The sequence below is a fragment of the Melanaphis sacchari genome, unplaced genomic scaffold, assembly GCF_002803265.2.
Source record: "Melanaphis sacchari strain LSU unplaced genomic scaffold, SCAv2.0 Contig8_pilon_pilon, whole genome shotgun sequence".
Taxonomy (NCBI): Eukaryota; Metazoa; Arthropoda; class Insecta; order Hemiptera; family Aphididae; genus Melanaphis; species Melanaphis sacchari.
The window spans coordinates 3,590,241-3,618,057 of NW_020271635.1; the positions used below are offsets into that span (position 1 = coordinate 3,590,241).

At 29.5% G+C, this 27,817-nt stretch overlaps 1 protein-coding gene across 1 annotated transcript in view; it reads right to left on the minus strand.

Annotated features, from left to right (window-relative positions):
* Nucleotides 1-2,733: 2,733 nt before the first annotated feature.
* Nucleotides 2,734-27,817, minus strand: part of LOC112602474 (dynein heavy chain 5, axonemal) — a 36,749-nt gene continuing 11,665 nt past the window's right edge. Inside the window, exons 9-64 of the mRNA XM_025350567.1 lie at nt 27,552-27,775; nt 27,348-27,495; nt 27,093-27,274; nt 26,826-27,032; nt 26,555-26,751; nt 26,335-26,482; nt 26,142-26,268; nt 25,819-26,073; nt 25,566-25,726; nt 25,135-25,323; nt 24,873-25,068; nt 24,293-24,810; nt 23,525-24,204; nt 23,299-23,463; nt 23,068-23,220; nt 22,627-22,996; nt 22,290-22,514; nt 21,630-21,802; nt 21,173-21,539; nt 20,754-21,087; nt 20,509-20,666; nt 20,301-20,419; nt 19,731-20,241; nt 19,499-19,668; nt 19,245-19,435; nt 18,906-19,183; nt 18,590-18,830; nt 18,306-18,511; nt 17,786-17,949; nt 17,557-17,679; nt 17,305-17,497; nt 17,106-17,236; nt 16,886-17,034; nt 16,649-16,818; nt 16,127-16,576; nt 15,701-16,045; nt 13,561-13,776; nt 13,226-13,491; nt 12,978-13,146; nt 12,603-12,914; nt 12,364-12,520; nt 12,171-12,301; nt 11,663-12,107; nt 10,849-10,970; nt 10,595-10,763; nt 10,224-10,376; nt 9,913-10,139; nt 7,949-8,026; nt 7,638-7,832; nt 7,427-7,528; nt 7,295-7,375; nt 7,140-7,219; nt 6,916-7,072; nt 6,623-6,835; nt 6,034-6,186; nt 2,734-3,350 (exon numbers count right to left, since the gene is read on the minus strand). Coding sequence (XP_025206352.1) covers nt 2,964-3,350; nt 6,034-6,186; nt 6,623-6,835; nt 6,916-7,072; nt 7,140-7,219; nt 7,295-7,375; nt 7,427-7,528; nt 7,638-7,832; nt 7,949-8,026; nt 9,913-10,139; nt 10,224-10,376; nt 10,595-10,763; nt 10,849-10,970; nt 11,663-12,107; nt 12,171-12,301; nt 12,364-12,520; nt 12,603-12,914; nt 12,978-13,146; nt 13,226-13,491; nt 13,561-13,776; nt 15,701-16,045; nt 16,127-16,576; nt 16,649-16,818; nt 16,886-17,034; nt 17,106-17,236; nt 17,305-17,497; nt 17,557-17,679; nt 17,786-17,949; nt 18,306-18,511; nt 18,590-18,830; nt 18,906-19,183; nt 19,245-19,435; nt 19,499-19,668; nt 19,731-20,241; nt 20,301-20,419; nt 20,509-20,666; nt 20,754-21,087; nt 21,173-21,539; nt 21,630-21,802; nt 22,290-22,514; nt 22,627-22,996; nt 23,068-23,220; nt 23,299-23,463; nt 23,525-24,204; nt 24,293-24,810; nt 24,873-25,068; nt 25,135-25,323; nt 25,566-25,726; nt 25,819-26,073; nt 26,142-26,268; nt 26,335-26,482; nt 26,555-26,751; nt 26,826-27,032; nt 27,093-27,274; nt 27,348-27,495; nt 27,552-27,775 — 12,431 coding nt within the window. The 3' untranslated portion in view covers nt 2,734-2,963. The remainder of the gene's footprint in view (nt 3,351-6,033; nt 6,187-6,622; nt 6,836-6,915; nt 7,073-7,139; nt 7,220-7,294; nt 7,376-7,426; nt 7,529-7,637; nt 7,833-7,948; nt 8,027-9,912; nt 10,140-10,223; nt 10,377-10,594; nt 10,764-10,848; nt 10,971-11,662; nt 12,108-12,170; nt 12,302-12,363; nt 12,521-12,602; nt 12,915-12,977; nt 13,147-13,225; nt 13,492-13,560; nt 13,777-15,700; nt 16,046-16,126; nt 16,577-16,648; nt 16,819-16,885; nt 17,035-17,105; nt 17,237-17,304; nt 17,498-17,556; nt 17,680-17,785; nt 17,950-18,305; nt 18,512-18,589; nt 18,831-18,905; nt 19,184-19,244; nt 19,436-19,498; nt 19,669-19,730; nt 20,242-20,300; nt 20,420-20,508; nt 20,667-20,753; nt 21,088-21,172; nt 21,540-21,629; nt 21,803-22,289; nt 22,515-22,626; nt 22,997-23,067; nt 23,221-23,298; nt 23,464-23,524; nt 24,205-24,292; nt 24,811-24,872; nt 25,069-25,134; nt 25,324-25,565; nt 25,727-25,818; nt 26,074-26,141; nt 26,269-26,334; nt 26,483-26,554; nt 26,752-26,825; nt 27,033-27,092; nt 27,275-27,347; nt 27,496-27,551; nt 27,776-27,817) is intronic.

The window sequence follows — 27,817 nt, forward strand, 5'->3', positions numbered from 1 at the left end:
AACTGGAAAAACGTGTTTGCGAATTAAAATATACCGAAATATAGAAGGGTACACACCGAAACTGTTGCATTTTGCTAACCGGTTATAAACGAACAAATATTAAACAATTATTCCTCTTGGAACGTTATTGCGGCACATTATTGTTTGCAGTTTTATAAAAATAAGAATAAAAATTAAAGTAGTTGATCCAATATTATCAGATGAATTAAAGAAACTGAAATAATTATAATTAAAATAGCTCAAGCTTCTATTGGTCAGTGAAATAAATGATTTAAATAAAAATTGCGCTAACGATAAAAGTAGGAGATACATACATTACAACCCTTTTGAAAACAATTATACGAGTCGTGGTGCCGTCACAAAAATGCCAATCATGTGGTATAGCACAGCGTCATCCTATTCTGATCAAAATAGTATATTTGCGAAATTACACTATTGGAACGAACACGATCGTTTGCATATGCAGGCCCGCAAGCAATGTTGGCAAATAGTCGATTAAAGTACTGAATAGGAGGTAAATATTGCTAGACATATATTTCACCAGTGTTAAAGTGTTTTCGACTTCGACCAACAGTAGTTGAACCAATAATGGCGATTTACCATCGAAACGACTGGAGCCAACATCGACCGTTTAAAAATGCGGGTTGACTATGCCGGTCCTTTGAACATAAAACAAGTTTCGAAGAATGCTACAACAATAAGGCAGTATCTGTGTGTTGTATGTTTTAGCACTGGTAGCTCATATTGAATTAGTTAGATCTAGATCGCTCTGAAGCATTTAAATTGCTTAAAACGCTTTATTGGATCGCGCGGTGTAGTATCGATATATTAGTGATATGCTACTAATTTTGTGGGAGCTTAATAATAAATTGTTAGGTAAAAATATTTCATACGAAGAGCATTGTAAAAAAGCTGATTTTATCGTCTGGAGGGCATAAGGTGGTATTTCATCCCCTCGATCCCATTTTGGCGGATTGTGGAGGCTCATAGTAAATCATCAAAATCATTTATACCGAGTTTTAGGTACGGCAGTCTGACATATGATGAACTTGAACACCATCTTAATTAAATAGAGCAGTCCATGATTCAGACCTTTAACCCATTTCCTCCGATCTCTGATACGACACCATTAATCACCGGCTCATTTTTAATTGGTGAACCTACCATCATTAACGGGCCTAGATTTAACTGGTATACCAGAAAATCGATTAAAACGTTGGCAGCGGGTAACGCAATTGACTCAAAATTGGAAGCGCTGGGTAAAGAATATTTGTCGCAACTCGAAACGAGGCAAAAGTGGTATAAATAGGGCCCTAAGCCAAGATCGGTACATTTAGTATGGTAAAGCACGACGTGCCCCGATGTCTTGGTCAATGGGTCGAGTTGTTGTTGCGTGTCAACTGGTGACGACGGTGTGCATCCGAGTGGCGACTATATTATCAAAAGGAAAGAATATCAAGCTGTCCGTAAACTTTGTCCTCTTCCTTTGAGGATAATAGTTCTTAAATCTTTTTATTCTTATGATATCTTATTGATATTTAAATATGGCATGTATTGAAGACATTCTAATTTATTTATATTTAACAATGTCTTACTTATATATTTATACTTATATTCCTTTATTATTAATTTTGTGTTGACATCATTTATCATTATTGTGACTGTTTGTTGAAAATATTTTTATGCCTTTGTTTTACTGTATTAATTCAATTTTTCAAGGCGGGCGCATGTCGACGCGTATACTATACTCAGAAATGCACTATTATTATTATTATTATTATCTATTGTTGCATGTTATCTTATAGATCAAATGTCGATCCGATCCATTACAGATGTTACCTATTTAATTATTATGTTTAACCGTGTATCCACTGTACATATATCATCCGCGTGTCTGTCTCAGTATTTTTAAAATAAATTATACATTTCTATATTAATGAAAATATATATTAAAATTATACAGTCATTAAAAACCAGCGACAACAGTATTATTTTTCATTCTATGGTCTTTTTCATATGTTCAATAATTAACACAATAAAACGATTGTAATTATGCTGTTGTATTTAATAATACACCTACACAGAGTTTATTCGATCAACTTTTTTTTTTATAACTATTGGGGAAAATTGCTAATCAAATGTCAGATGGCGGTGGTCAAGGATATAAAAGGGGTTCGTGTAAGAGAAAATGTGACATCAATCAATTTAAATGTAATTTCATGCAATTCAAAATGTCATGGAAGCATGCCATGGAATAATAAAGGATAACATTTTTATTTTATACTTAAAATAATATTTCAAGAAATAATTAAAAATATAACACAAAATACTCAATTGAATGTGTGTATTAGTATCTTATTTAAAAATTAACTCTTATTGTTTAATAATAATAATTGTATAATATTATATTATTAATATTATGTATTTAATATTGTTAAAGATTAAAATTATTTTATCTCATGCATGATAAATTGTTGTAGTTGTAAAGACATTATTCAAAAGCTCTTGGCTAATATCATATATTATCCAATTATGTAATGTTGACATATGCCAAAATTTAAAATTACTCATTGTTGGTAATGATAACATACGTGTAATGTTATATTATCCGGCTAATCTCGGTATTACTCAAATGTTAACATTAACCCGTAGCAACTATATAGCCATGTAATAATGCTTTTTAAATTCTACCGCAACATTTTCTTACTTATTAATGCTTAATATACTGTTTTACCAATTACATCTAAATCTTCAAGTAGGTATATGAAAATAACAAAATATGAGTAACTTTAATCACTAAAAGTTACTTACAGGTATTATTACTAAATAAGCCCATATATTTTTATTTTTTATTAACGAAGACGGCTAATACAATTATTACTATTTATAATATAATCTGAATTCGATACAATATCCGCGTGTAGATACATAATATAATTTAATATCTATTGTATTCGCATTATTTATTTTATGTCGCACAACAGGGCGACGCCCCTTAACGTCCAGTGCCTCGGATTGTTGTCTGTCTCGAAATCTATTGAACCCACGTACTTGAGATCCGTTCGCTGCGGTTTCCTATAGATCGGACACTCGTATAGCTTCGGATCTTTTCCTGCGGTGGTGTTAATGGCGAATACGTAGATCACCGGCATTTGTTCGTACAGTACCTTTGGCTTACTCTCCACCAATTTACCCGTTTTCCGGTCTAGGCTGGCGCCCTCTAAGAACATGCCACACACGTACACGCCTTCCGGTGGTGAGTCGCTCAGTTCTTCCTTGTTATGGCGCGTTATTAAGTTCTGAAGCACCACTGAATCCAACGCCCAGCCCCGATGTGCTCTTGTCACTTCCTAGAAAACGCGAAGAATTCGATGTGGATTAATAAAACGCTAGTAATTACATTGGAATGCAAGAAGTGCACAGTCACTGGGTACAGACACTCAAATAAACGAAATTAATTAAATGCAGTTTATTAAAAAAAGAAAAAAATAAATATTTTACTTAACATCTGAGGAGTTAGTTAAACACATATAGTTTAAAATATTATGTAAATCCTAGGCGTATGGCTATAATAATTGTAATTGGGTTCACCCGTTTAGAATAAATAAATAAATAAATAGTGATTGTGCAACTAGTAACTACTGCAATTTTCAATATAAGTACAAAAACTAAATTATCAAGTTTTGTAACATTATATATTAAAAATTAAATAAAATACAACTATAACTATACGAGTATAGTATAGAAGCGCCTTAATTAAATTTAACTGTAACAGTTTAAAGCAAAATATCAATATTATATAAATGTATTAATTCAATAACGTTGGTATTTAGATTAATAAGTAATAACCTATTTAAAATTTAAAATATACAAACGTAGTGGTGATGTTGATGGTAATAAATACTCAGTAAAATGTAAGCATAGTACTGATAGGGCAAGAAAATAAAAAACGGATAGACAAAAATTAAAGTCTATTGTTTAGGAGAGAAATCAACAAAAATTAAATTTTGAACTTAAATCAAGTACACATCCATCTTTCTAAGTAGCATTCAATTTTAACACAGTATCATTAATAAGAATAATAAGTAATAATGAGTCAACACAAAATAAAACAGTATAAATATGCAAACATCAATAATTTCTGAACCATCCCATAGAAGTAATATTATAAAATTATATGATAGCTATAATTCCGATACTAACATAATTAATATTTCTGAAGATAGTATGTTCAACTAAAGATTAACAAGATCTTAACAGAAATGTATCGAATTCCATTCTTTAATCAATTAGATTTGATGAAGGAAATATGGTATTTTGGTATATTATGTTCATAATGAGCAGAACAGTCAACAGAGTTTGGCTTCATTCGGTTCATATTTTGGTGGCAATTATATAATTATACAATTATTTTATGGTAGACACATCTTCTAACAACCTTACAGCATTTTTTCTTATGAAATTGTTTTCTTTAAATTGAAATAAATTTATTATTAATAGTAGTATACCCACTTATATTTTATTTTTATTTGTTATAATTATTAATTCAAGAATAATCATAATACCAACACAAATATTTATAAATTTAAATTAAATATATTTGGTATGGTTTAGTTTTAATTCTTATTAAAAATTTTGTTTTTCTGACTGTATACCAGGTAACCAAATTGCTTGATTTGTAGACTGTATTGTTTAATACAGCCATTATGGTAAAGTAAAATCACTATAATTTGTAGGTATACTGTCTTTTAGTATTATTATATTTTATGTAAATAGTCGACAATTATTGTAGTAAAAAACATAATATTAATTTGATAAAAAAATTTTATTTTATTGTATTCATTAATTTTTGGTAAAAGATGGTCCGAAGTTTTAAAACTGTTGATTGGCCTACGCCTATAAAGTCTGCCCCGAGCATGTTACGTAGGAACATAAAAAACTAATATATTTAATAACTTTTTAGTTAATAATTTTGTTGAAATTTTTTCATTAAATAACTTATCTATATATCGAATACTTGCGTTTAAGACAAAAATCACGCAAATTGGCTCGGTAAAACTTTATGTTTGGTTATGTCCAAAGGAATTTTCTCACGTTCTAATAATATTTATTTATAAAAATTTAATTCCAAACAAAACTAAATAAAATTAATTAAAAAAAAATCACAGTCCACTTTAAAAAATATTGTTCAGCTCTGTTGATATTCATTGTAAGCGAAATGATTGAATGAAAAATTATGAATTCGGAAATAGAGTTAATCTATATTGTTACAGCTTATTACGGGTTTTTATTAGAAAATCCATGCCGTTGACATTGATAACGCGTAGCAGTAGATGTAAAAGTTATGGAGGTTATGGACATGTGTATGTGTGTGTGTGTGTGTGTGTGTATGTATACGACAAGTAATGCGCGTTGCAAACTCGCAACGTAACTATGTGGAAAACTAAATTTTCATTTTGAGAAACTTTTCTCATTTGACGGCTCATCTGCATACTGAGTATTAACGTTTACAAATTAATTATACAAATCGGTCCTGTAGGATTTTAGATACACCTCTCTAAAGAAATCGTATTACGTTTTAATTATTTTTATAAAGATATTAACCATTTTGTTAATCAGCCATTCTATACTAAACTACTTTTTATTATAATATATTATATTATATGGAACTATTAAATTATTATTTAAATGATAAATTCTAATTTTCTTCATATTTTGTTTAAAATCTTTGTAGTTCTAGTACTATACCTAATAAAAGTATACCTATTATGTTACACATTTTTAATTTTAAACATGGTCGTAGATATATAAAAAAAGATGATTTTAACTTAAAATAATGTTTTTATGTTAACTCGATAAGTTAATATAGTTAATTAGAAATTTCATTTTAGAAGGTTTGACTTTTTAACAATCATATGCCCAAAGATAATAATAAAGGTGCATAAATAATATATCGTTTATATTTATGTGCTTACAAAAATCCTTCAAAAACTATCATAGTATTGTAAATAGACAAATAGTATAACATATTACTTGTCTCATAGCCGTCAAAAATCCTTGTGGGTTAAAAAAACCGGTCATCCAGAACACATTTGGTCGACCGCTGTTTATCCATTTTCTAAACTGATTATCTCGTTCCAATAACTCAGTAAACCAAAATCCGAGAGTAGCTGATTCCCAAGACACCTATACATGTAGAGAATAATATATACAAAGTACAAACAAAAAATTAATTTTGTTAGATTTTTTAATGCTCACACTTATTAAACCTACTACAGACTGATTCTATTTTTTTCTAAACTAAACGATACATTTATTAGAAAATACTTTTACATTTTAAAATTTTGAGTGGAATGACAAATGTATAAGTTTTAAAATTATACATATTTTTATGATTAAGTAGTATTTATTCTAAAAATTGAAAAAAAATTCAATAACAATGCCTTATATTTCCTAATAGGCATATTAGCATATTGCACCTGGTTCACGATAAAAGAATAAACACGGTATATAAAATGTGGATTCATAGGATTAGTATATACTCAAGTAGGTACTTATACTTAATATCATATTATTATTATTATAATTATTATCAATTATCATTAATTATTCTTCAAATTACTTTCTGCCATTTCTGTGGTATTCTGGCGTCGTACATGGCATCCAAACTTTCTCTTAGTCCCTGACTCATGACAATTGTACCATCGATAGCCAATTTCAAATCGCACAGTGTCTTTTGTACAATTCCAATTACTTTTTTTATACGGTCGATTTCTTGTCGTAAGAATATGTTCATAGGTAACAGGGCACCCATCCTCTGCAGCGATTCTTTTACCTACAGACGAAAAACGATGATCAGAATTTTCGTCGAATACAATAATACTAATAAACAATGAGTAATGATTTATTATTCACCTCAAAATCTTTATACTGTTTTGGTAACTTTTTTAACATGTCATCGGCTAAATGATAGACAACACTTTCTCTAGTCTCTCCTCCTTGGCTTCCCCCCTGTTTTGGCTGGACGCTTAAAATCGTATCTAGTATTCCTTTCGCGGTATTTATTTGATGTCTGAAACAATTATATTATAAAATTAAAACACTTAACATTTTTTAATAACATTTTAACAGTTATTTACGTGATGTCAGCATTTGAGTGAAGTCCAAATACCTCTGGAGAATCCGTTACTGGTAAACTGTTAATGTAATCAATGCAACCCTAAAAAACAATAATAATAATAGAAAAATAAAATATCATATAATTAGAAAAAAACAAATTGATTTTTTTACGAACTTGTATATTACGATTCACAGGAACCTTATAATTTTTGTAAAACTCAAAACCTGGCCTCAACAACACATCGCAAAACCATACCTACAGATAAATAATTAGAATTCGTATAAATTAATGTTAATTAAAATTTACTTGAGTGAACGTTATAAGAAGTCTTTTATCAAAGTCGTCAGTAACTCTGCCACCGTATTGTACTTCGCCCAACATGTAACAAATAGTTGGCCAAGACACGCCCTGCAAACAGGCATTGATATAATTACTATAGTGTATTTTATGTAATTGAAATTATCGTAGCTATTTTCGATATATTATTATTGTTTTGATATATTATCAATTGAATTACTTTTTTAGGATCCATATCATCCAAATGATTTTGAATGAATTGAACGCTCGCAGCGAAATCGGCTTGATTAAACTCATACGGTATATTCCAGCCCAATGGTCCGAATTTTCGTCTCTCTTGTACGATTGTGTGAATAAATGCTACGGCGTATAGTAAAATAGGCCATTGCGGTTGAGCCGAATAATCAAGCATGTCCTATTATAGAAAAATATTAAAATTAATAATATTTTAAGTAAGTGTTTCAGTTGAAAAATAATGTTTAAAATTTTAAACAATAATATTATTAGAATTTTAAACTTTGATAAACCTACTTGACTTATATTCTGGTACGTTCTTTTCATACTGGCACGAATACCTTGCGGAGGTTCATTTGTGAACTTAATTGCCATCTGTAAGTAAATATATATAATTATGTTTATTAATTTTGATTACAGCATAGATTCGGTCGGCAAAATTGCGCTAAATACCTTTTTGGTGGCACTTGCGGTGACTTTTTTTTATATCTATGAATTGGTTTTACTAAACTGACATACTACTTACTAGTAATAATAATAATGAGAAAGTAAAACTTATACTAGAGTAAATTTAAACTTTCCTACTTTTATATTATTTTTATATACAAATTGGTACAACTTTAATTTAATTATCAAAACCTCAAGGTTAATTTACCATCAAAGGAAAAAACATTTCATTTTCACATATTATAAACAAGTAAAAGTAGTTGTTTTTTCGTTTAATGTTTATAGTATATTTTTATTATTTTGTATAATGTATAATCTGTTTAAGTACACATCAAGATAAATATTTTGGTGTCAAATTTAACCCAATAATATGATCATTTAAACCAATTATACCGAAAAATATTTAGTGAAATATATGAACTTCATAACATAATAATAATATGTATTATGTATTATATATGTTCGATTGTCATTGTATTAGATGTAAAAAAAATTATATATTAAAACTAAAATACCAAGAATTTAATCATAATATATTTATAAATATTGAAATTGATGAATATGTTTTGTATTGTGATTAAGATTTACCTTAGACGCATTAGGAAACACAACCAAGTAAGAAATGGATTCAGTAATTTCAATAAATTTAAAAGGAAAAAAATGGAAAACATGTTACATGAAACTCGACAACAGAATTGACAAGATATTTAAAACATATGAAGAGGAAAAAGACTTAAAAAAATGTCTAAAAATAAATTTTTTTTTTGTGCAAAAACTTACTTAATAAACTATAAAATGAACTATTAATACCTAACTGACATATTATCTCAATAAAATTGATTTTACCAATTAATAATTATATCTAAAAATACAACTTACCCGCCGTAATCGCAATCCAATATTATAATTTTTATTATCGCATTGATTTCGATAACGTTGTGTACCAATTTGTATATAAAAATAACATAAAAGTAAGAAAGTTTGATTTTACTCTCGCGTAAGTTTTACTTTATTATTATTGTTATATCAGTATTGTAAAACCAGTTTATAGGTATAAAAAAAAAAATCTCCATAAGTGCCGCCAAAAATAGTGTTGACCGCAACTATCCCAACACCCTGATTTTATAGAAGTACTTAAATTTAGGGGCGTACCTATATTTAAATTTCTAATGGAATAAAATTTAGCGAAATTTATGCTGTTTATTGGAAGATTTAAGTACCTATTTTATACAATACTATTCTATCATTATAGAATTAGATTAGGTGCTATTTATAATTAGAAAGTATAAAATATCACGGCACTTTATGGTCCATCAGCGTTCGTGACGTTCGTGTATATATTATACATATTACATGTATTATAATTAATCATTTGTGTTTATAGAAATAACTATAATAAACAAGAAATAATAAGTAAAGTTATAAGAGAATAATTATATTTATATGCGGTTATAAAAATAGACACCAACAGAATATAGCACAAAAACTAAAAAAACAACGCATCTACTGATAATAATAAATACGAGTATACGAATATCTTTACTAAAACAAATGTTATTGGGTATATTGAATAATTATTATAACTACTTCAGATAAAAAATAAAATAATTTTAGATAGGTAACTTATTAAATTTTAAATATGCGTTACAGTTTTTATGGCTATTTTTTTCTCGAGAAAGAGATAGTAATATCAAAATTTTCTCAAATTTGTTCATTATGAAGTAGGTGTGTTAAAAGATTACTTTTTATTATCCATTATATTTCTACAAGCTCTTTTGGTTAAGATAACGTATAAAAACGATTTTTTAAGTTACCTGAAGTAGTGCAATCGGAAACTGAGGATGTACTTCAGTGGTTATCCACATTCTAAATGTACTGTGTATTTCTTCCGAATCTGACAAAGCGTCCATAGCTTCTGTACAAAATGGCAAAGACAAATGCATGTTTTGTAAAAGTACCCAACCACCGTTTGCTATGCAATCGGATATCATGTTTCTAGCATGAATTTCTTGACCTTGACCCATAGAAACAGATCGTATTTCTAAAACGAAAGTAGATTTGTTAAATATACAATATACATATGTATAAACAGTTAATTATTGTTGTATTAATTGTTTATGCATACGAATATCTTTAGATTTAGCCAGAGCGGTGATTTGCGGTGATGGATCAGAGCCGATAGATAAGATACAAACAAGTGGTGTCTGTGGCTCCGATTCTTCCCAAGTTTTTTCCAAGTCTAAGATGCATGCTTCTCCATACTCAGGCCCAAGAGAATCTATAAAATACAGGTTAAAATGTTTTTTTCTATATACAGTTATTGTGTTATTATTACCTAAATATGTGAATTTAAATTGTAATGTATTAAATGATAATAATATCTAGTTATATTATATTGGTAAGCACTGTTCATCTAATATCAATTTCGAAGGAACTTATTTTTTTTTAAAGTAAGATGTAAAAATTCAAATGTCGTAAATTCACAGTATTGCATACCCATTATATATTTTCGAGATTGAGACAAAGTCCTATCTGGACTCCATGACCTGACCAACAAAAGCTTTCGAAATACATCTAAAGATTTATTATACCCACAAGGTATATCTTCCTCCTCCGGTTTCTCTTTTTCATACCAAATGCGCCATTCCTTTTCATTTTGTTTTATCTAAATCATTAAAAAATATATAATTAAAAAATACAAGACTTGTTTATCACGTTATAAAATATAAATATGTTTTTCTATGACTTACTTTACTTAAAAGATTTGAAAATACAGATAACTTGTTAAGTTCAACCAAATTTAACCAAGTTATGTCCAATACCCATCGGAAAGGCTTTGGAGCAACCGCATTTAAATCTAATGATGCACCACCTTTATACGTAAATAAGTATTATTTGTATATATAAAAAAAAATTTATATCTATTTGCCCTTTATGCATTTCTATACTATTTATTAGATCGCCATGAAACTTTGAGAAATTTTGAATACATTACCATGAACATTTTTGCTATATTACATTTTATTCTACGTACTTGTATACATAAATAAATTAATTTATGAAAATAATTTTCCATTGTTATAAAGCCATCAGATTATAGATTGTAATTATAATTCAACAACAAAATTAGGAAAAAATTAAAAGTGCTTATTCGTATGGAATTTTATATGAATTTATGAGTATATGCAGGTATTTGCTGAAATTTGTCTAAGTCAACGTTGGTTATGTCAGTTAGGATCCTTATGCACCATTCCACTATGGCATTTAAATGCAGAGCAAAGAGAAAAAAAAACGGAAAAAACGCTAAGTAAAAATAAATAATGCGGGCGGGCAGTGAAAGAGCTAACAATTTTAAAAATATAAATTAATGATAAAATACGTTCTATGTAAGAGGTGTCGATTATTTATGGGAAACGAAATGCATGGGGACAGTTTGTTTATAAAATATATATATATATATATATATATATATTTATATATTTAGTAGATAATAATGTTGTAATTTAACAATATGGATTATAAATAATTTATATTCCGTATTGTTAAGGTTATAATTATTATAACCTTTTATAAATGTCATAAACTCTTCGTGTGTAATTTTATTCTCATGGCAATCGATTTTCATAGCCAACATCAACGTGAATAATGGCTTATGGCGTTCATACAGACTCCTCATTGTGAACATCCAAACTTCATAAGTTAAATATTGTAATATGTTTATTATACGCTCTTCAGTTATTGAACTTTTTACAGATTTGTTTATAGAGTTATCAAATATCATTAAAAATTGTTTTAATGAATTTTGATACATAACGTTTACGTTGCTCATTTCAACTATCAAAAAGTACAGTATTGACCCACGAGCAGCCACTGCTCTGAATTCTTCTCTGGCCTTCATAATTTTTATTTCGGTTTGTTCAGAAACTTGAAGTTTAGCGTTTACAGCTTCGGCGGTAGCTTTAGTCTCTTGGAGTACTCTAATCAAATCTTCATCATCTACCAATGAACCCTTGATAAAAATAATAATTTTAATATTGTTATGGATATATTATTCAATTCCATGATACATTACTTGGATTGAAGATAATTTATGCAGGAGATTACTTTCAAATTCTTTCATTGATCGTTGATTTTGTATAACTGATTCAAATAACGCCACGCGTTCAGCTTCTAAATCTGACTTTTCCATTAATATAACTCGACCTAAATAAATATAAATATTATATGTTATAAAAATTTGTGTTATTATTTATTTTTCTTTATACCTAAAAGTTGGTCTTCAAGACCTTGCATTGTGACAGTGAAATCTATAATTGAAGTTTTAGCACTAATTTCAGGTGAATATGCAGGATTGGGCAATTTGGTCGTTATATATAATACAAATCCAGGCATTACATCTGTTTCTTTATCACCGACAACCACCTAATATAATGATAATAAGTATTGAGCATTTATACATAAAATATGTATGTAAATGGTATGTGTACATAATTATTTTATTTACCTTTTCAATTGAACCAGATTTAATAAAATTTTTTTCTAATACATTATCAATTACTGGATCAAGCTCTTCACTAACATCTTCTATCAGTAATGGTCTTCCAAGAGATAAGCAATCCTCTAAATGTGTTCTAAAGTATTTATGATTCAATGAAGTTATTTGAAGTTCATTTGATGATTCCTTATTTTTAATCCACATTTTCCCTTGGTTTTGAGGATCAATAAGAAGTGGGTATGAACTAGATTTGGTTACAATTAGTGCATTTTGCACCGATAACTCATCATTGGGAAGACCTTGTAATGTCCACTCAGATACCTTAAACATTTATCACTTTAAATTTAGTAATACAATTAACATACATAGTAATAATATTTGTACCATAGAATTGTCAATAAGCATATTTATTATATTAAGTTTGACTGTGAATGGAACTTTTTGTGTTGTTAAAATTTTCATCCAACTTTGGACTAAATTAGATCTAAATTCTTGATTATATGGCCCACAATATGATAAAAATCCTGTTGCTAATAAAACGTCACCAACAAGTCTAAATTAAAAAAAAAAATTGATGTATTATGTATATTATAAGATCTATTAGATAAAACTAATATTTTTGAATGTAGTACCGTCCAAGTTGTTTCTTGAATTCTTTACTCTGTTGAGTCCATCTTATTTTCTCACCACCTAAACCATTAATTAAAGCAGTCGCTGAGGTCATTTTTCTCAAGCAAACATTTGCCGCATCAGTAAGTCTTTGTTTTTCTTGAACAGCAGCATCATATTGACTTTTAACTTCATTTAATGCTACTTCTCTTTCATAAAGTTGAAGTTCAGCTCTAGACAAATCGTCCATTGCAATAGATAATCTAGCTTCTTGTAAAGTTAAATTGGCCTAAATAAACATAAAACAGTTTAAATATACTTAATTTGTCTGCTCATAAAACGTTCAATACCTATATACCTTAAGAGGCAAAACTTCTTTGTTTATACTATGAAAGAATGCCATAGCTTTAGTCCATGATAACAATCCAGCAACATCACCACAGACCCTTTTTGCTGTATCCATATTATAATCTTCCATGTTAAAATATAGTTGCAATAATTCTACCATTTCATTTGTGATTGTATCTTTTGGATAGTTTTGTAACTGGAGTAAAAATGTTGTACTCGCCATCATCTATAAAATGTAATATCAACAATACCCATTGATAATCAGGAGAGAAAATCTTTTAAAAATAAACAAACAACACTTGACGTAGATATAAAATTTAAAAAATTCAACATATTAAAAATGTACTACAGATTAAAAACAGCCAGGGCCGGCGAGTGAATGGGGCAGGTGGGGCCAGAGCTCCGGGGTCCAAGCCTCCAGAGAAGCCCGTTGTCTGAGGTGTATTTAGGCACAGTCACATAGGCCCTATAGGCCCGGGTGGTCAATTTTACTAATTTTTTGAGTAAAATAAATGTATAAAAATTATATGTTATATAATTTAGAATTACGAGTTAAACTGTAAACATTCGCGTTCGATCGCTCAAAATTAAACAGCTACATGTAGCTACTATATTATACTCATACGCAACCAGTGGCGCCCAGACAGGTTAGCAAGGGGTGCAACTGCATGTGCTTTCGGGATGGGTAGGTGGGTAGGTGGGTGGATAGGTATAGTCCCTAGTCCCTATGGTTATAGGTACCTAAATAAAGTATAGGAGTAAAGTATAACAATGCTACACGACAACTCATATGATGTTACAAGTTACTTATAGTTACAAGTTACAACATATTAAATGATAAAGTAATAGAAAAATCATCTGAATCAAGAATAATACAATATTCGAATATTAATGTTGTACGCTGTTTAGCTGATACGCTCGTATATTTAATATTATGAATTATTATATTTTTGTATACAAATCAAAATAACAATACGGGTATTGCTACATGGTGATAAGATACCAATAACAGCGTATATTAGGTATTTATTTTTAGAAATGTGTTTCCCTGTTCCCTCAATATAACTAGCCAGCAACCACCCTACCCGGCCTATCCATTGGCTTCACGATAATTATTAATTATTATGACCGATAATCGGTTAGTAAATTCCAGTATTCGGTATTCCACACTTTCCACTAGATATTTTAGTGAATTTGTGTTGTTCGTCTGTTGACTGTTTGATCTACGAACTTCAAATAATTTTGTATGCGTCTATGGCAATTTTTTATTGGTGAAATTAACTATCACTTATTATTATTCAATTTTCACAGTTATTTATTAAAATATTACATTACGTTCAATAAAATAACATTTTGTTTTTAAATAAAAAAAATGGGTGGGTGGGTGGGTGGGTAACTTTGGATAGTTGCATGTGCTCTCAAAATACCTCTGTGCGCCACTGTACGCAACACAATACGAAACAGTACGCACAAAGATAACAAAACATACGCGCATTCAATGCGAGTTCGGTCTGTGTAATCGTCTAATCTCTAATTGGTTAGACTACTGTATTAAAGTGTTATGTATATCGTAGTCAAATATGAAATAACTATAAGTAAAGGGGCCCGGAATTTATCAGCCCCGGGGCTCACAAAAGTTCTCGCCGGCCCTGACAACGGCTTAGTTGCTATAAATTAAAGTGCTGTTTATGATATTAATTAATTGAGTAATCATGTGAAGCGGCCATTAGTAATTAATACAAAAAGTCAAATTATTGATAGAATAGTAACAACTAATACCCCAAAAATATAAGATAATATATTTTAGCATGTATCAGTGTTTTCTACTAAACCAATATGTATAATTTGTTGGAAAAGCTGAGTTATAGTGTCATTTAATATGTTATGAAATAAGTAAAATAGTTGATACATTTATAAAAATTCGTTAAATGCTGAAGTTATTTTTCTTTAAATTTTAAATAAACTAAACACCTTTTTTTAAATAGTATAGTGTCTCAAGTAGATTTAATTAAATTGTTAACAAATATCAATTAAATATTATGTTTTCATTTTTATTAACTTGGAATTTCAAATTTATCATTAGAAACTTTTTTATCGATAAGAAATAATACTATAATATTTAAATTGTTTTTATTTTTCAAAACATTTACTTTTAACGATTCCGGCCAGGATGGTTTTGGACATCTAACTGTTGTATCACTTATGACTGGATGCAGTTTTCGTTTAAATAATATTAATACGCAATCCATTATACGCATGATAAGATGTGGAGGTCTTCCGAGTTTACGAACAGTGGCAATGTGTGCAGGCTTTATAGTATTCAATGCTGATTCTGCTTCTTCAAGAGCTGGTCTAGCCGCTTCTAGTTTTTCTTCAGCAATAGCTTTTTCTTTTGCAATTGATTCTACTAAAGCTTCCGCTTTAACTTTAACTTTCATTACCTGATTTTTAACAATTTCTGCTTGTCTTGCACGATCAGTTACTTCAACTAACACCTGTAAATAATAATTTTAAAAAAAATATTGTTATGAAATAACGCCAAATAATATTTTGTAGTATATAATTTTTTTACTCACAGTTTCTGCTTTCTGAGAAGCATTTGCTAATTCTTGTTCCATATCATCTAAGTCCTTTTTCAGTAACTCTACGGAAATAGAAGCTTCTTCTAGTTTTGCCAACCCCGTGTCCATGCGGTGAGCTCCTTCCCCTAATTCTTTTTGTTTTTGATGATATATACTTTTGTATCCTCCAATAAAATTTAAGTATGATTTTGGTGTAACATGAGTAGCTCTGCGAAATCTTTGATAATAATCATTGGAAGTATGATCAACTATATCCTGAATTGTGCCCATTGCGCCTACTAATTCTTGTTTAACTTCACCTGTGCACTCAATATCAAAATCTACCAAAAAATGTTCCGCTACTTGGACTAGAGCATCTTTGGGCCATGGTTGGAACCAGTCTATGGTACATCCAGATACTAATGCTGGGAACCTAAGAGCTCGATTTCTGAACTTTTCTCCTACCTACAACATTATGTGTATAATTTTAATATAGAATAACATTATTAGTTGTTAATACGAATTATAAAAAATTACAGGTGAAAAACAAAACACAACATGAAGATTTTGACAAGTTCTTGTTAAAAAATAATCCATTATAATTTCATGATTTAAAGTTCTTTTCGAGTTTTCTCTTTTCATAATAGGAGTTAATTCTGATATAATTTCTGACTGTTCATCTTTTGTAAATAGATTGGTAATTCCACCTAAAAACACATATATAATATGTTTATTTAAATAAGAAAATAAAATTGTATTTATTGATATTATTACCAGAAGATAAAATGTTATTTAAATACTCTAAGAAACCTTCTTCCTTGATATCCAAATCAGTAAAAATAAATGTTGTACCTTTTGCTTGAACACCACATGTTCTGTATAACAATTTGAGATCTTCCAAAAAATTTGTTATATTATAAGATCTGTAAACGAAAATTCATTAATGATTTATTTAAAATTTAAATAATACCTACATTTAATAATAGAATCAAACCTAGTTAATGCTATTTGAAACGTTTTATAACCAGCTATAAAAGAAGCTAGTCTTGTTAAAGATTGTTTACCAGAACCACCAACACCTACTAACATTACATTTCCACGTGGATGTCGTATAACTCTTGATATCTATGAAAAAAAAAAAAAAAAATAGTTTTAGAAATTTTAATTTTAAGTTAATATTAATTTAAACTGACTTTAACTAAATGAAGAATAGCATCAGGAAAAAATACTAGGTCCATTCCAACACCTCGAACCATTTCATTAAATTGAGATAAAAACATTTCTAATCGTTCTCTTAATTGAGCTTCTTCCAAAACAGGCTCGTACACCTTTGGGAGTTCCATGTCAGCTTCTTCACCTTCCTCTCCAGTCGGCTCTGGAGCATCTCTTAAACATTAATTTAAAATTATTTTTTTACTCATATTCTGTTAAAATATAGAATTTACCTCATGAAATCTACAAATGGAGGATCTGTATCAAGCATGGTTAAATATTGAGTACCCAATCTAGATTCTACAACTTTGTTTAGCTCTTGATCAAACCAATTTTTGTCAGACAACGATGTAAATCTATCATAATGTGTATATATATAAAGTTAATTCAGTAAATTTTATAGTTTTTTAATTATACTTTCCTTTAGCTGTAAAAAATAATTATAACTTCAAACAAACAAACCTATCAGAGAATACTCTAGTAGTCTCATGTCTCCATAACATAATCAATATTTTTGCAGAATCTATAACAGTGCTCAACGTCCCAACCATTCCTTGCCAAATTCTAGACAAATCTCTTAAGCTAAAGATATAGTGAAATTTAGCTGGTGTTGGCAATAAAGTCATCTGTAATTGAAAATCATTTTTATTTTTTTTTTTTTGTTATTATAAACACAAAATAGTGTTATTTTAATTCAACATTTGTTCATGTTTTAAATAATCTAGTTAAGTGGTAAACTTCAAAAATCAAATATATACATGTATACTAATATTATATATATATATATAAATATATATATATATATATATATTCAACCTGGTTATTAGTCATTAGTACTTTTTGAAAATTGATTCGTAATATTTGATAAAAAATAAAATCAATTAACTATTATCTAAATTCCCCAAATTTTGAATTATGGATTATTATTATCAAAGCATTATGTCTATGATTTTTATTCTAGTAAATCATTTATTTAAATTACCCTTGTGCTATGCCAAAGTTCTCTTGTTATAGGTGTTAGTTTTTTAACCAAATTTCGTATTTCTACTGAAAACCCTCGTTTTGCATTATAGTGCGTTTCACCAACTACTCGAAAGATCTTATCAATTGAAGCATCTGATGGCATAGTACAATTGAATATACAAAATTGACGTTTTAACCTAGACGGTATATCATTTCGTCCTCCACCTTATAACATAAAGTAAAATAATATATACAATTTAAAAATTGAATTAAAACAGCTTACCAAATATATTACTATCTTACCTGGATGTACCATAGCACCGACAAATAAAATATCATTCAAAGTGTAGAATTCACCAGGTTTTTCTAAACTATAAAATCCTTTCATGTCCATTGTCTGTCGAACTATCTCATTTGTAATTTGATCGCCCCATTCATTAACTTCTGGTAAATTTATATCATCTATAAACACTGTCATTTTAAGACCTCCAGGTGGTCCAAATGTGTTTCCTAATCTTTTTTCTACATAACTTTCAATAGTTTTCTAAAAATAATAAAAACATTTGTTACTCAAATTAAATTGTATAATTGCCATTCATAAATGTCAATTTTAATTTACTTGAAACTGAAAGGGGCTAGTTGCTGATGAAAAATTAAATGATCTATTTAAATAAAGCTCTGGTTTAGCAGATCTCATGTACGATTTCATCATAACAGTTTTTCCTGATCCTTGTTCTCCGATTAATAAAACTGGATGATCTTGTGTAGCTATGATATTTATCAAATATGTAATACGAACACTTTCTAATATTGGAACCAATACTTGACTATAATCAGAACTTGATGATTCTGCTGGAGTAATAGAAGACATAGCAACATTCCAGTGTTCCCACTCTCCTAATTTAACATGTATAAAATGGATTCAAATTTGAGTTGACGACATGCAATATTACTATACCTTCTTCGGTTACAAAAAAATCAAATATTGTAGCATTAGGCTGATCATCTTGTTTAGGAAGATCAAGGCTATGACTAAAATTGTCAATTAAATAATTATTGAATTTATGTCTATCTGATGTTTCCAATAAAGCTCCCAGTCCCCACACCAATGAAAAAGTATACAGACGCTGTAAATGTATTTTACTTGGCCTTTAAAAAGAGAAAACAAAAATATTACTTATTTCAATCTTTTATGAATAAAAAGTATTATACAGTAAATTGTCTGGTTTGAGATAGTGGTTTTCCCTTCCTTCTACGTCATCACCTTCTCCCGAAGAATTAGTACTATCATCTTTGATTTCATAGTCTTCTTCTTCATCTTCTCCTTTTCCTTCTTCTTCATCTGGTTTCTTAGGTATTGAGCCTTGTAATAGCACTAGCATCTAAATTGATACGTTTATAAGGTATAATAAAAAAAAAAACCCAGAATATTGCTTAAAAATACTTGTTGAATGGTATTGCATTGTAAGACTTTCATTGTCATGTTCAAATTTTGTGATGCCCATGTATATATAATTGAAAAAGTATTTTCAAACAACCGCTTGAATAGTTTTGATTCCCTTTTATTCTTTTTTTTTAACCAAGCTGCCAAAACTGGATTCCAATCTAACCCAGACGAACTCATGTAAACCATACCATTACGTGATACAGTAGCTGGTGAAGCGTTATCAATGTTATGGGGCTCAAATATGATTTTACAGCAAGGAGCCATGGGAAGTCTATCTCCATTAGCTAAGGTCAAGGTTTTATTATCGTCCAGTACAGAATTCAAATTTTCGATCCATATACTGTCCACTGGTCCGTCAAGAACCAACCATACATGTTCACCTTTTTTTAATTTTAGTGTTTTTCTCCATAGTGCAGAAAATATACCATCAGTCCAGTCATTAGTGGCCACATCTAGACGGCCGAACATTTGTGCTGCAGTGATTGCTTTAGGGTTCATTCTCATTTCTCTAGAATGTCGAACATTCAATAAATCTTTAGATTGCAGGCATCATATTTACATTTTTACCTATGATTTTCGCCACAAATTGTTAAAGATTTCATTAAAATTTGAATACAACAGGTTTTTCCAGATCCAGTAGGCCCGAGAGTCATTATTCCATGTCTAACTCTTTGTGTTTCGTACAACTGAAAATAACAATATAATGGAAATTAAAATTATAAGACTTTACAAATGTATGTAATAATAAAAATGATAACAATTATATGACTTTTACTTGTATTAACTTCAAAACCCAAGGTGAATGATATATTAAACCATCTGCCTCCACTTGGCTTTCAATAGCTTCTTCCAATTCGGGATAAGAAGTTTTTTCCAATACCTGATTGGGAAATAAATCAGTGACTAACGATAGAAAAAGTGGTTCGTCCTCATCTATTAAAATCACATGTAAGAAAGTTTCAAAAAACAGCGTACAATGACTACAATGACAAAATATAAATTGAAAATGTAATAAATTACCTATCAGTTTTGATAAATTCATATCACGCAATACTCTCATTACAATCGTACTTTCTGAATCTTTACTATTAACTCGTTTCGCAGCACCCAGAGTTCTTAATACTGACAAAATATTTCGCAGTCCAAAATCGTAATGAACTTGTTTTGTTAATTGTTCTTCGCACAACTTGTATAATGTATAAAATTTACGAGCGAGCGTAATGTTTTCTAAAAATCCACAACTAGCTAATTTAACCCTGATAATAATTTGTCTGTCTGGAACCATCATAGCCACTGTACGGAATTGAATCTTTAAATTTTCTGGCAATTCTTTGCGTCCAGCATAACCGGGATTCTGAAAAAAAAAAAATAAAAAAAAATTGTAATTAATGTAAATCAGATAAAAACGACGTCTGTAATATTACTTATTAGTAACATACCATTGTAATAAATATGCCAAATTCAGGACAAAGGTCTATTATATCTCCGTCAGTAAATGTAAACTGTTTTTTCTTTTCTTTTTTTGCTGATAACACAACTGCTATTTGTTGTGCTGCAACCGACAACACAGGAAGTTCAATACGGTTGAATTCGTCAAAACATCCCCACGTTCCTGATTGTGCTAAGCCTTTGTAAATTCTACCCAAGCCTCGATAATCCATCTGATCAGAGCAATTGAAGACTACCACATATTTTGCCAAAGTTTTTGCCATATCTTTAACAGTTTCAGTTTTTCCAGTACCAGCTGGTCCACACGGTGAACTGCCCATACTCATCGCTAATGCTTGAGCAAGTGTAATATAACACCTAATCATATAATATTATAATCACAAAAATATTTAATTAGAAAATTTGTATGTGTACATGTACTCGTATTTAATAATATACGACACTTACCTATCTGTAAGTGGGGTGATGACTAAACGTTCTGTACATCCTAAGTACTCATTTTGGTAATTGAAATTGACGTCAGTTATAGAAATCCAAGTCTTGTCCAAGTCTTCTTTAAAATAGAATCGACATTGTTTCAACCATTCGAAGTCATTAACAGAACGTACATTGAGACGACACTAAATGATACACAAAATAGCATCGAGAGTTATAGATATATAATAATTAAAATCTGCAAGAAATTGTAAAATATATATATTTTTTTTTTAAATGCCGATAGTTCTAAATCGTAATAATTCACTGGATTCTAAGTAAACCAAACAATACCAATAGTTTATTTTTTAATTTTTAGTGTTTAAGTTGAACGATTTAATATTTATAATCAATCAAATGGTTTTATGGTAATTAGTGTATTTGAAGGTACTTTTTCTGAAAAATATTTTCAATTTTAAATATGGTAAGATGTTTTTTTTAGCAAATCTTGTTTTTATTTTAAGGGTAAAAAGTAAAAAATGCTGAGTACTTTTCAAAATAATCGAGAAATAAAATAATATTCTGAGAAATAAAGGTTGTACAATTAGAGATGTTTGGAACAATACATATTATATTATTATTATATTATATTGAATATTATATGGATAATATAATAGCGCTACAAATCATTACCAAAATATCAAATATATCTCTCTGATGAACGTGTATTGTAATTAATGTTTCGAACTTTATTCTTTCAATACGTGTCAAATCTCTAGTTGTTTGATCGATTAACGTATTCAGTAATTCCAAAAATCGATTATTCGTATCGTGCATTTGTTTTCTATCCGTTCTTGCGTGTATTAATGCCACCTCAGAATCTCTGGTCCAAATCATTTGAATTCCCAATATTCCGATCTATTGATATAATTTACACGGTGTATTAAAAATGTAAAAAATCAAAAACATCAATGGCTGTCGATTTAATTCAATTAAAATTTATATCATTTATTATCTACAGGTTTTTTACCTGGGCGGGCATTTTTTCCAAAAACGCTAATAAAATAAAATTATTATCATTTATCTGATGATTTGACGATCGAATAATCGAATGAATCGTTTGCTGAGACGTCTGCAACAAACTTGTTAACCAAGTCTCTACACTGCCCTCAGCTCTAACAGCTCTCTCAAGTGGTATAGTTTCTCCTTCTGTTGAAATAATGGCTGTCATTTTATTATATTCAATTTCATGGAATTTGACAGCTTTAGTGTTATCGAATATCGATAGTAAATGATTTTGGATTGTATGCGAATCTGAAGCTTGTCCCAAGATTTCTAATAAAGCGGGATCCGAAACAAAAAAGAATCTAGGAAACATTGTGCGTTTTCTCTCTAAATAACTGTAAGTCAATAAAATATATTTAAAATATTTTCGTTATTTAATTATTATTATACAATTTTTAAAGCTTACCCGCTCAATGATTTTTGACACAGCTCTAGTTGTTCTTGTAAATGTGGTAGAAGTTGTTTTAGCATGTCATCTCCAACACAACAAATAACTACGCTTGGTGTTTCATGTGCACGTTGCATAATTTTTTGCCATGACTTGTCAATTTTACTAAATCTAATTCAATAAATATACATCATAAATATGATAAGTTATAAAAACTTTAACAATGATATTATTTTTATATTATATAACCTCTTTGCTTCTTTAGGAAGTTGTTTGGCTATATCACCACCAACAAATACTGCTTCCAAGTATACCCACATATTTTGAACTAAAAGCCAACGCTCTAGAATTTCATTTGTATTGGATAAATCATATACCCATTGTTGTATTTGTTTTCGGAAAGGCGCGTTATACCTAAATTATAGTTGAGTTATGAATAAACACAGATCGTTAAAAAGAAAAATATAATTTTTACCTATTTGACATCAGTGACCCTAAAATCATTAAGCTATCTTCTAGTTGACCAATAGTTTCTGCTGTAGTGTCACCTCGAAGTAATAATTCTCCTCGATTATTGAATGTTAAAAAGGTTAACTCTTGTACAGACCATTCATTAGTGACTTGTCTAAGTTTTGCTTCAATATCTTTCTCTTTCATTGCTGATATACATATATCTTCTATATCCTCTTTATGTTTCAAAAGGGGTGCTTCTAGAATATTTTTTAAACAAAATCCTTCACTTTCTAATTCAAAATTGTAACCAGTGATCTGCATTATTCTCTGCCAATGTCTTTGTTTCATAGCTTTATTTGCCATTAGTTCTAATAAAGGACACATATCATTAAAATCGTCAATAGTTCGTTTTAATGCATGGAAAGCTGGCCATTCTTTTAATCCTTTAGGTAATTTACGACATCTGTTTTGGAATTCCATTAATTCATTATTTATTTGCTCTATATTGACATCTCCCCAAGGAATATCATAGTAACTACTAACTCGATCTATCACATCGTTATATAGTTTGTACAGCTTTTGGAGAAGATTCAGTTCTTTACGTATTTGGACTAGCTCGGGATATTCTGTAGTTTCCAGACCAAACAATTCTTCCCCGCTTTGATAAGATTGTAAACGACGCCACATGCCGTCAAAACGATTCTGTAAGATTAATTTTGTTGTGTTAATATTTTAAAATATTTTGTTAAAAATAATAAAAAAAATAACTGGAAAATAATTAAATATTTACTTGGAACATAATAAGTCTATCTGAAGCTTCTCTAGGTGAAAGACCAGGCATCATTGGTCCTAGTGTTCTGTACTCGTGACAATACTGTACACAGTCTATTTTAAAATGTTTTAAATTCTCAGCTAATTCTGTTTGAAGTTGAGGTTGAGATTCTAATAAATATATATTCATATCCATAGCACGCGTTAATACTCTTTGCCAACAATATCTAACATTATCAACCAACTCTAAATCTTCTCTATCTACCGGTAGATCATAACGTGTTAATACATTGAATGCTTCCTCAATCGGTTCTATTTTAAGTTCCATATCAACTTCATTTTCTCTTATTTTTTTCAATGTTTCTATGACCATTCTAATATCATCTAAATCTCTAATTGGTCGTTCCAACTTTCTTTCCATTTCATTCATCACGGCATATACGTAATCCATTTCACGGTGATACTTTTTGCGTAACAACTGACCGATTCGACGGTTGCATGATTTAACCTCAATGGTTAGGCCATATTTTAATTTTTCTGAAACATTTATTAATGAATTATGTGGACAACTAGTACGATACTCTTACAGTTATACCCACCTACAGATACTAAGACACAAGATCCAAATTCATAAGTATCCGGCTTTACTTTTAAACGTTCTAAAAGTTCATGGTGTTTTTGAAGATATGCTTCCGAATCTAAAAGTGAAACTGTCGACAAGTCTCGTCTTTCTGAAAGGTCATTATTCCACAAAATCTTATATGGCACCCAAAGTTTTAAAAATTCGCAGAGCATCTAAAGACATGGATTAAAATTAATAATGTAAATATATGACTAATTTGAAAGATAAATCAATATTACTGGTTTTAACGGTTGTACACATGTAGAAAGTAACGAAAGGGCCTTGATGATTTCTTTATTTTCAGTGACATGTGAATAGAAATTTCTATGCATTACTGGGAATGGCGGTTTTCTCTCCGATGCTAATTTATATAACCTTCGACGCTTAGCTCTTGCATCTTCTATAGTTGGCACAGTGGCTGGTACACTCTGTTCCATATCAGAAATAATAACTTTAGAAAAAAATTTTTCTCTACGCTCGCTGCAATCTTTCTTTAACTGATTCCAGTATTTTCCTGCTAACACCTGCCGGAAGAAAAACAAACGAGACGCGCACACGAAGACAAACACGTGGACAACACAAAACAATACCAAGTATGTATACCTCGAGTAAATAACATGTCTTTGTTGTGATTCTCGTGTTTTATTATTTTTTATACAATCCTTATTACCTTTGTTTTTTTATTACCAGACCATTGTCCGACTCCTTTGGATACTCCTACCATAGTTTTCCCCGCTTGAATCATCAACTCTTGTAATTCATTTATACTTGGTCTAATCACAATCGATGGAATCATTAGTATTGCGTGCACTTCAAAAATAGGATTTTCACCTGGATAAAATATTACATTATGTACATCAATTTTTTATTATTTTTTGTTATTGGTGTTCATTAAATATAACATCGTTATATCATAGTCTTACTAGATTCTTGAGAAAACTTTTTTCTTAATGCATCGATCGACTGCCTCGTTATTTTGATGAGTACATCTGTAACTTTGCGACTATAGTAACGTCTCATTTCTTTAACAGCACTATTTGCCAGGGTATAAATAGTTGGAGGCAACTCATACGCCGCCAAGACAAATGGATTATTAAAAAATTCACATACGGTACTCCAGTCTGTTTGAGTTTCATTCGACTTTCCTTCTTGCTTAGTAATTTCTACATTTGCTCTATCTATAGTAATCACACACAGTCAATATCATTTAAATACTCGTATCTGAAGAAAACATATTATTTTTCACCTGTCTTAACTTTAAGAGTAGTTTCTTGTTCTAGTTTAGGAATAGTGACATTTTCATTAGCCTTCTGAACAAGATACAATATTTCTTCAACTGCTTCTTCCACTAGAATACTCTTTCGATTCAGCTCCTATTTGGTTATAATGTTATGGTTGAATGAGTTAATTTTTTTTATAAAAACACGTTGATTACAAACCAAAGATGCTTGACGACATGTTTCATCTATTTTATCTAAAAACTCATCAGCAGTCCATGTAGATCCATCCTCAGGAAAAGTATGAAGTGTAATTAACTGCATTGAAGAAAGTACCTGAAGTATTCTGTTATTATAAACATCATGGATCCTAAAATTAAAATTTAAAAAAAATAATGTAATACTTTATTTTATACAATAGATTTCGTGTTCTTTAAATCACCTAGTTACTAAAACTTGAAATTCATCTATGGCAGAATTGGTTTTTTCAACGAAATTTTTCCACTCAGGATCTGTCCAATCAATTTTTTGCAATCCAGGTGTTAAAAGATCCAAAAGCCATACAAGCTGAGTGACAAAAAGTGGTCTAACATCGAGATTTATGCTGCTTGCTACTTTTCTCATTTTATTCAACATACACTGTTAGGATCATAAAAAAATGTGAATTAGTATATAAAAATAACTGTTATTCTACTTTTTTCTTTTCTTTATACTTGTAATGTGTCACAAACTAGTGTAAAGTGATCTTTTCTAAAATATAGAGCTTTGGTGACAATTGGAACTTTTAGTTCCATTTTCAACATACAACTTGACTCTAGTATAAGTAGGTTCAATCTTGAATCGAAGTTAACATAAACCATGTTATTAGTATTCTTAAATTTTAATAATGGTTGAACTAAACAGTATTCTATTACTTTAACCTACAAACAGATTTAAGATGACAAAAATTTAAAAAAATTACGTTAAGTTATATGATTTACATTGTGGTTCATCCAAATATTTTTAATTTCTTCTTCATAATCAAGCAAAGCTACAGACATGGCGGCAAATTTTTTTTGTACTTCTGTCATTTCTGGCATTACTTTTAATACTGGATGATCGGTTGCTTCGTCCATTAAATAACTCAAACGTTGTCGTAAAGATCTGACCCAGACAATACGACCTAATACAAATTCGTATTATGATATATATTGACTTTTAAATATTGCAGTACACGACAAAATATAAAATATTACCAGATAGTGGTGGAAAATTCTTAGGAACAGGAGGATTGTTCCTTCGTTTTTTAAACAATTTTAATGTTCTATCTATTTGACTTTCACAATATTTCAATACTCTACTATATTTTATATCCATCCGTGTCACCGGTATTTTTGTAGCAATCTATTTTAAACAAATAATCAATTATTACTTTTCAAACCAATATCAACATTATCTACTTTTTCAAACTTATCAAGGAATTTTATTCCTTGACCCGTTTCCCAGACAGAATTAAAATTAGTTTCTATTGTGAATGCTAATTCATCTTTCAAAGTTTGGACCATAACAAATAATGTTGTGTAGTCATGATCAAATTCTTTATTTTTCTGATCTAAATAATCATAACTTTTGTTCATCACTACTAATTTGGCTTCTTCAAAAGTCCGCACTGCATTTTCTAATGCTATAAATAAATTGTTTTATTAGGAAATATTGTTGAAATAAA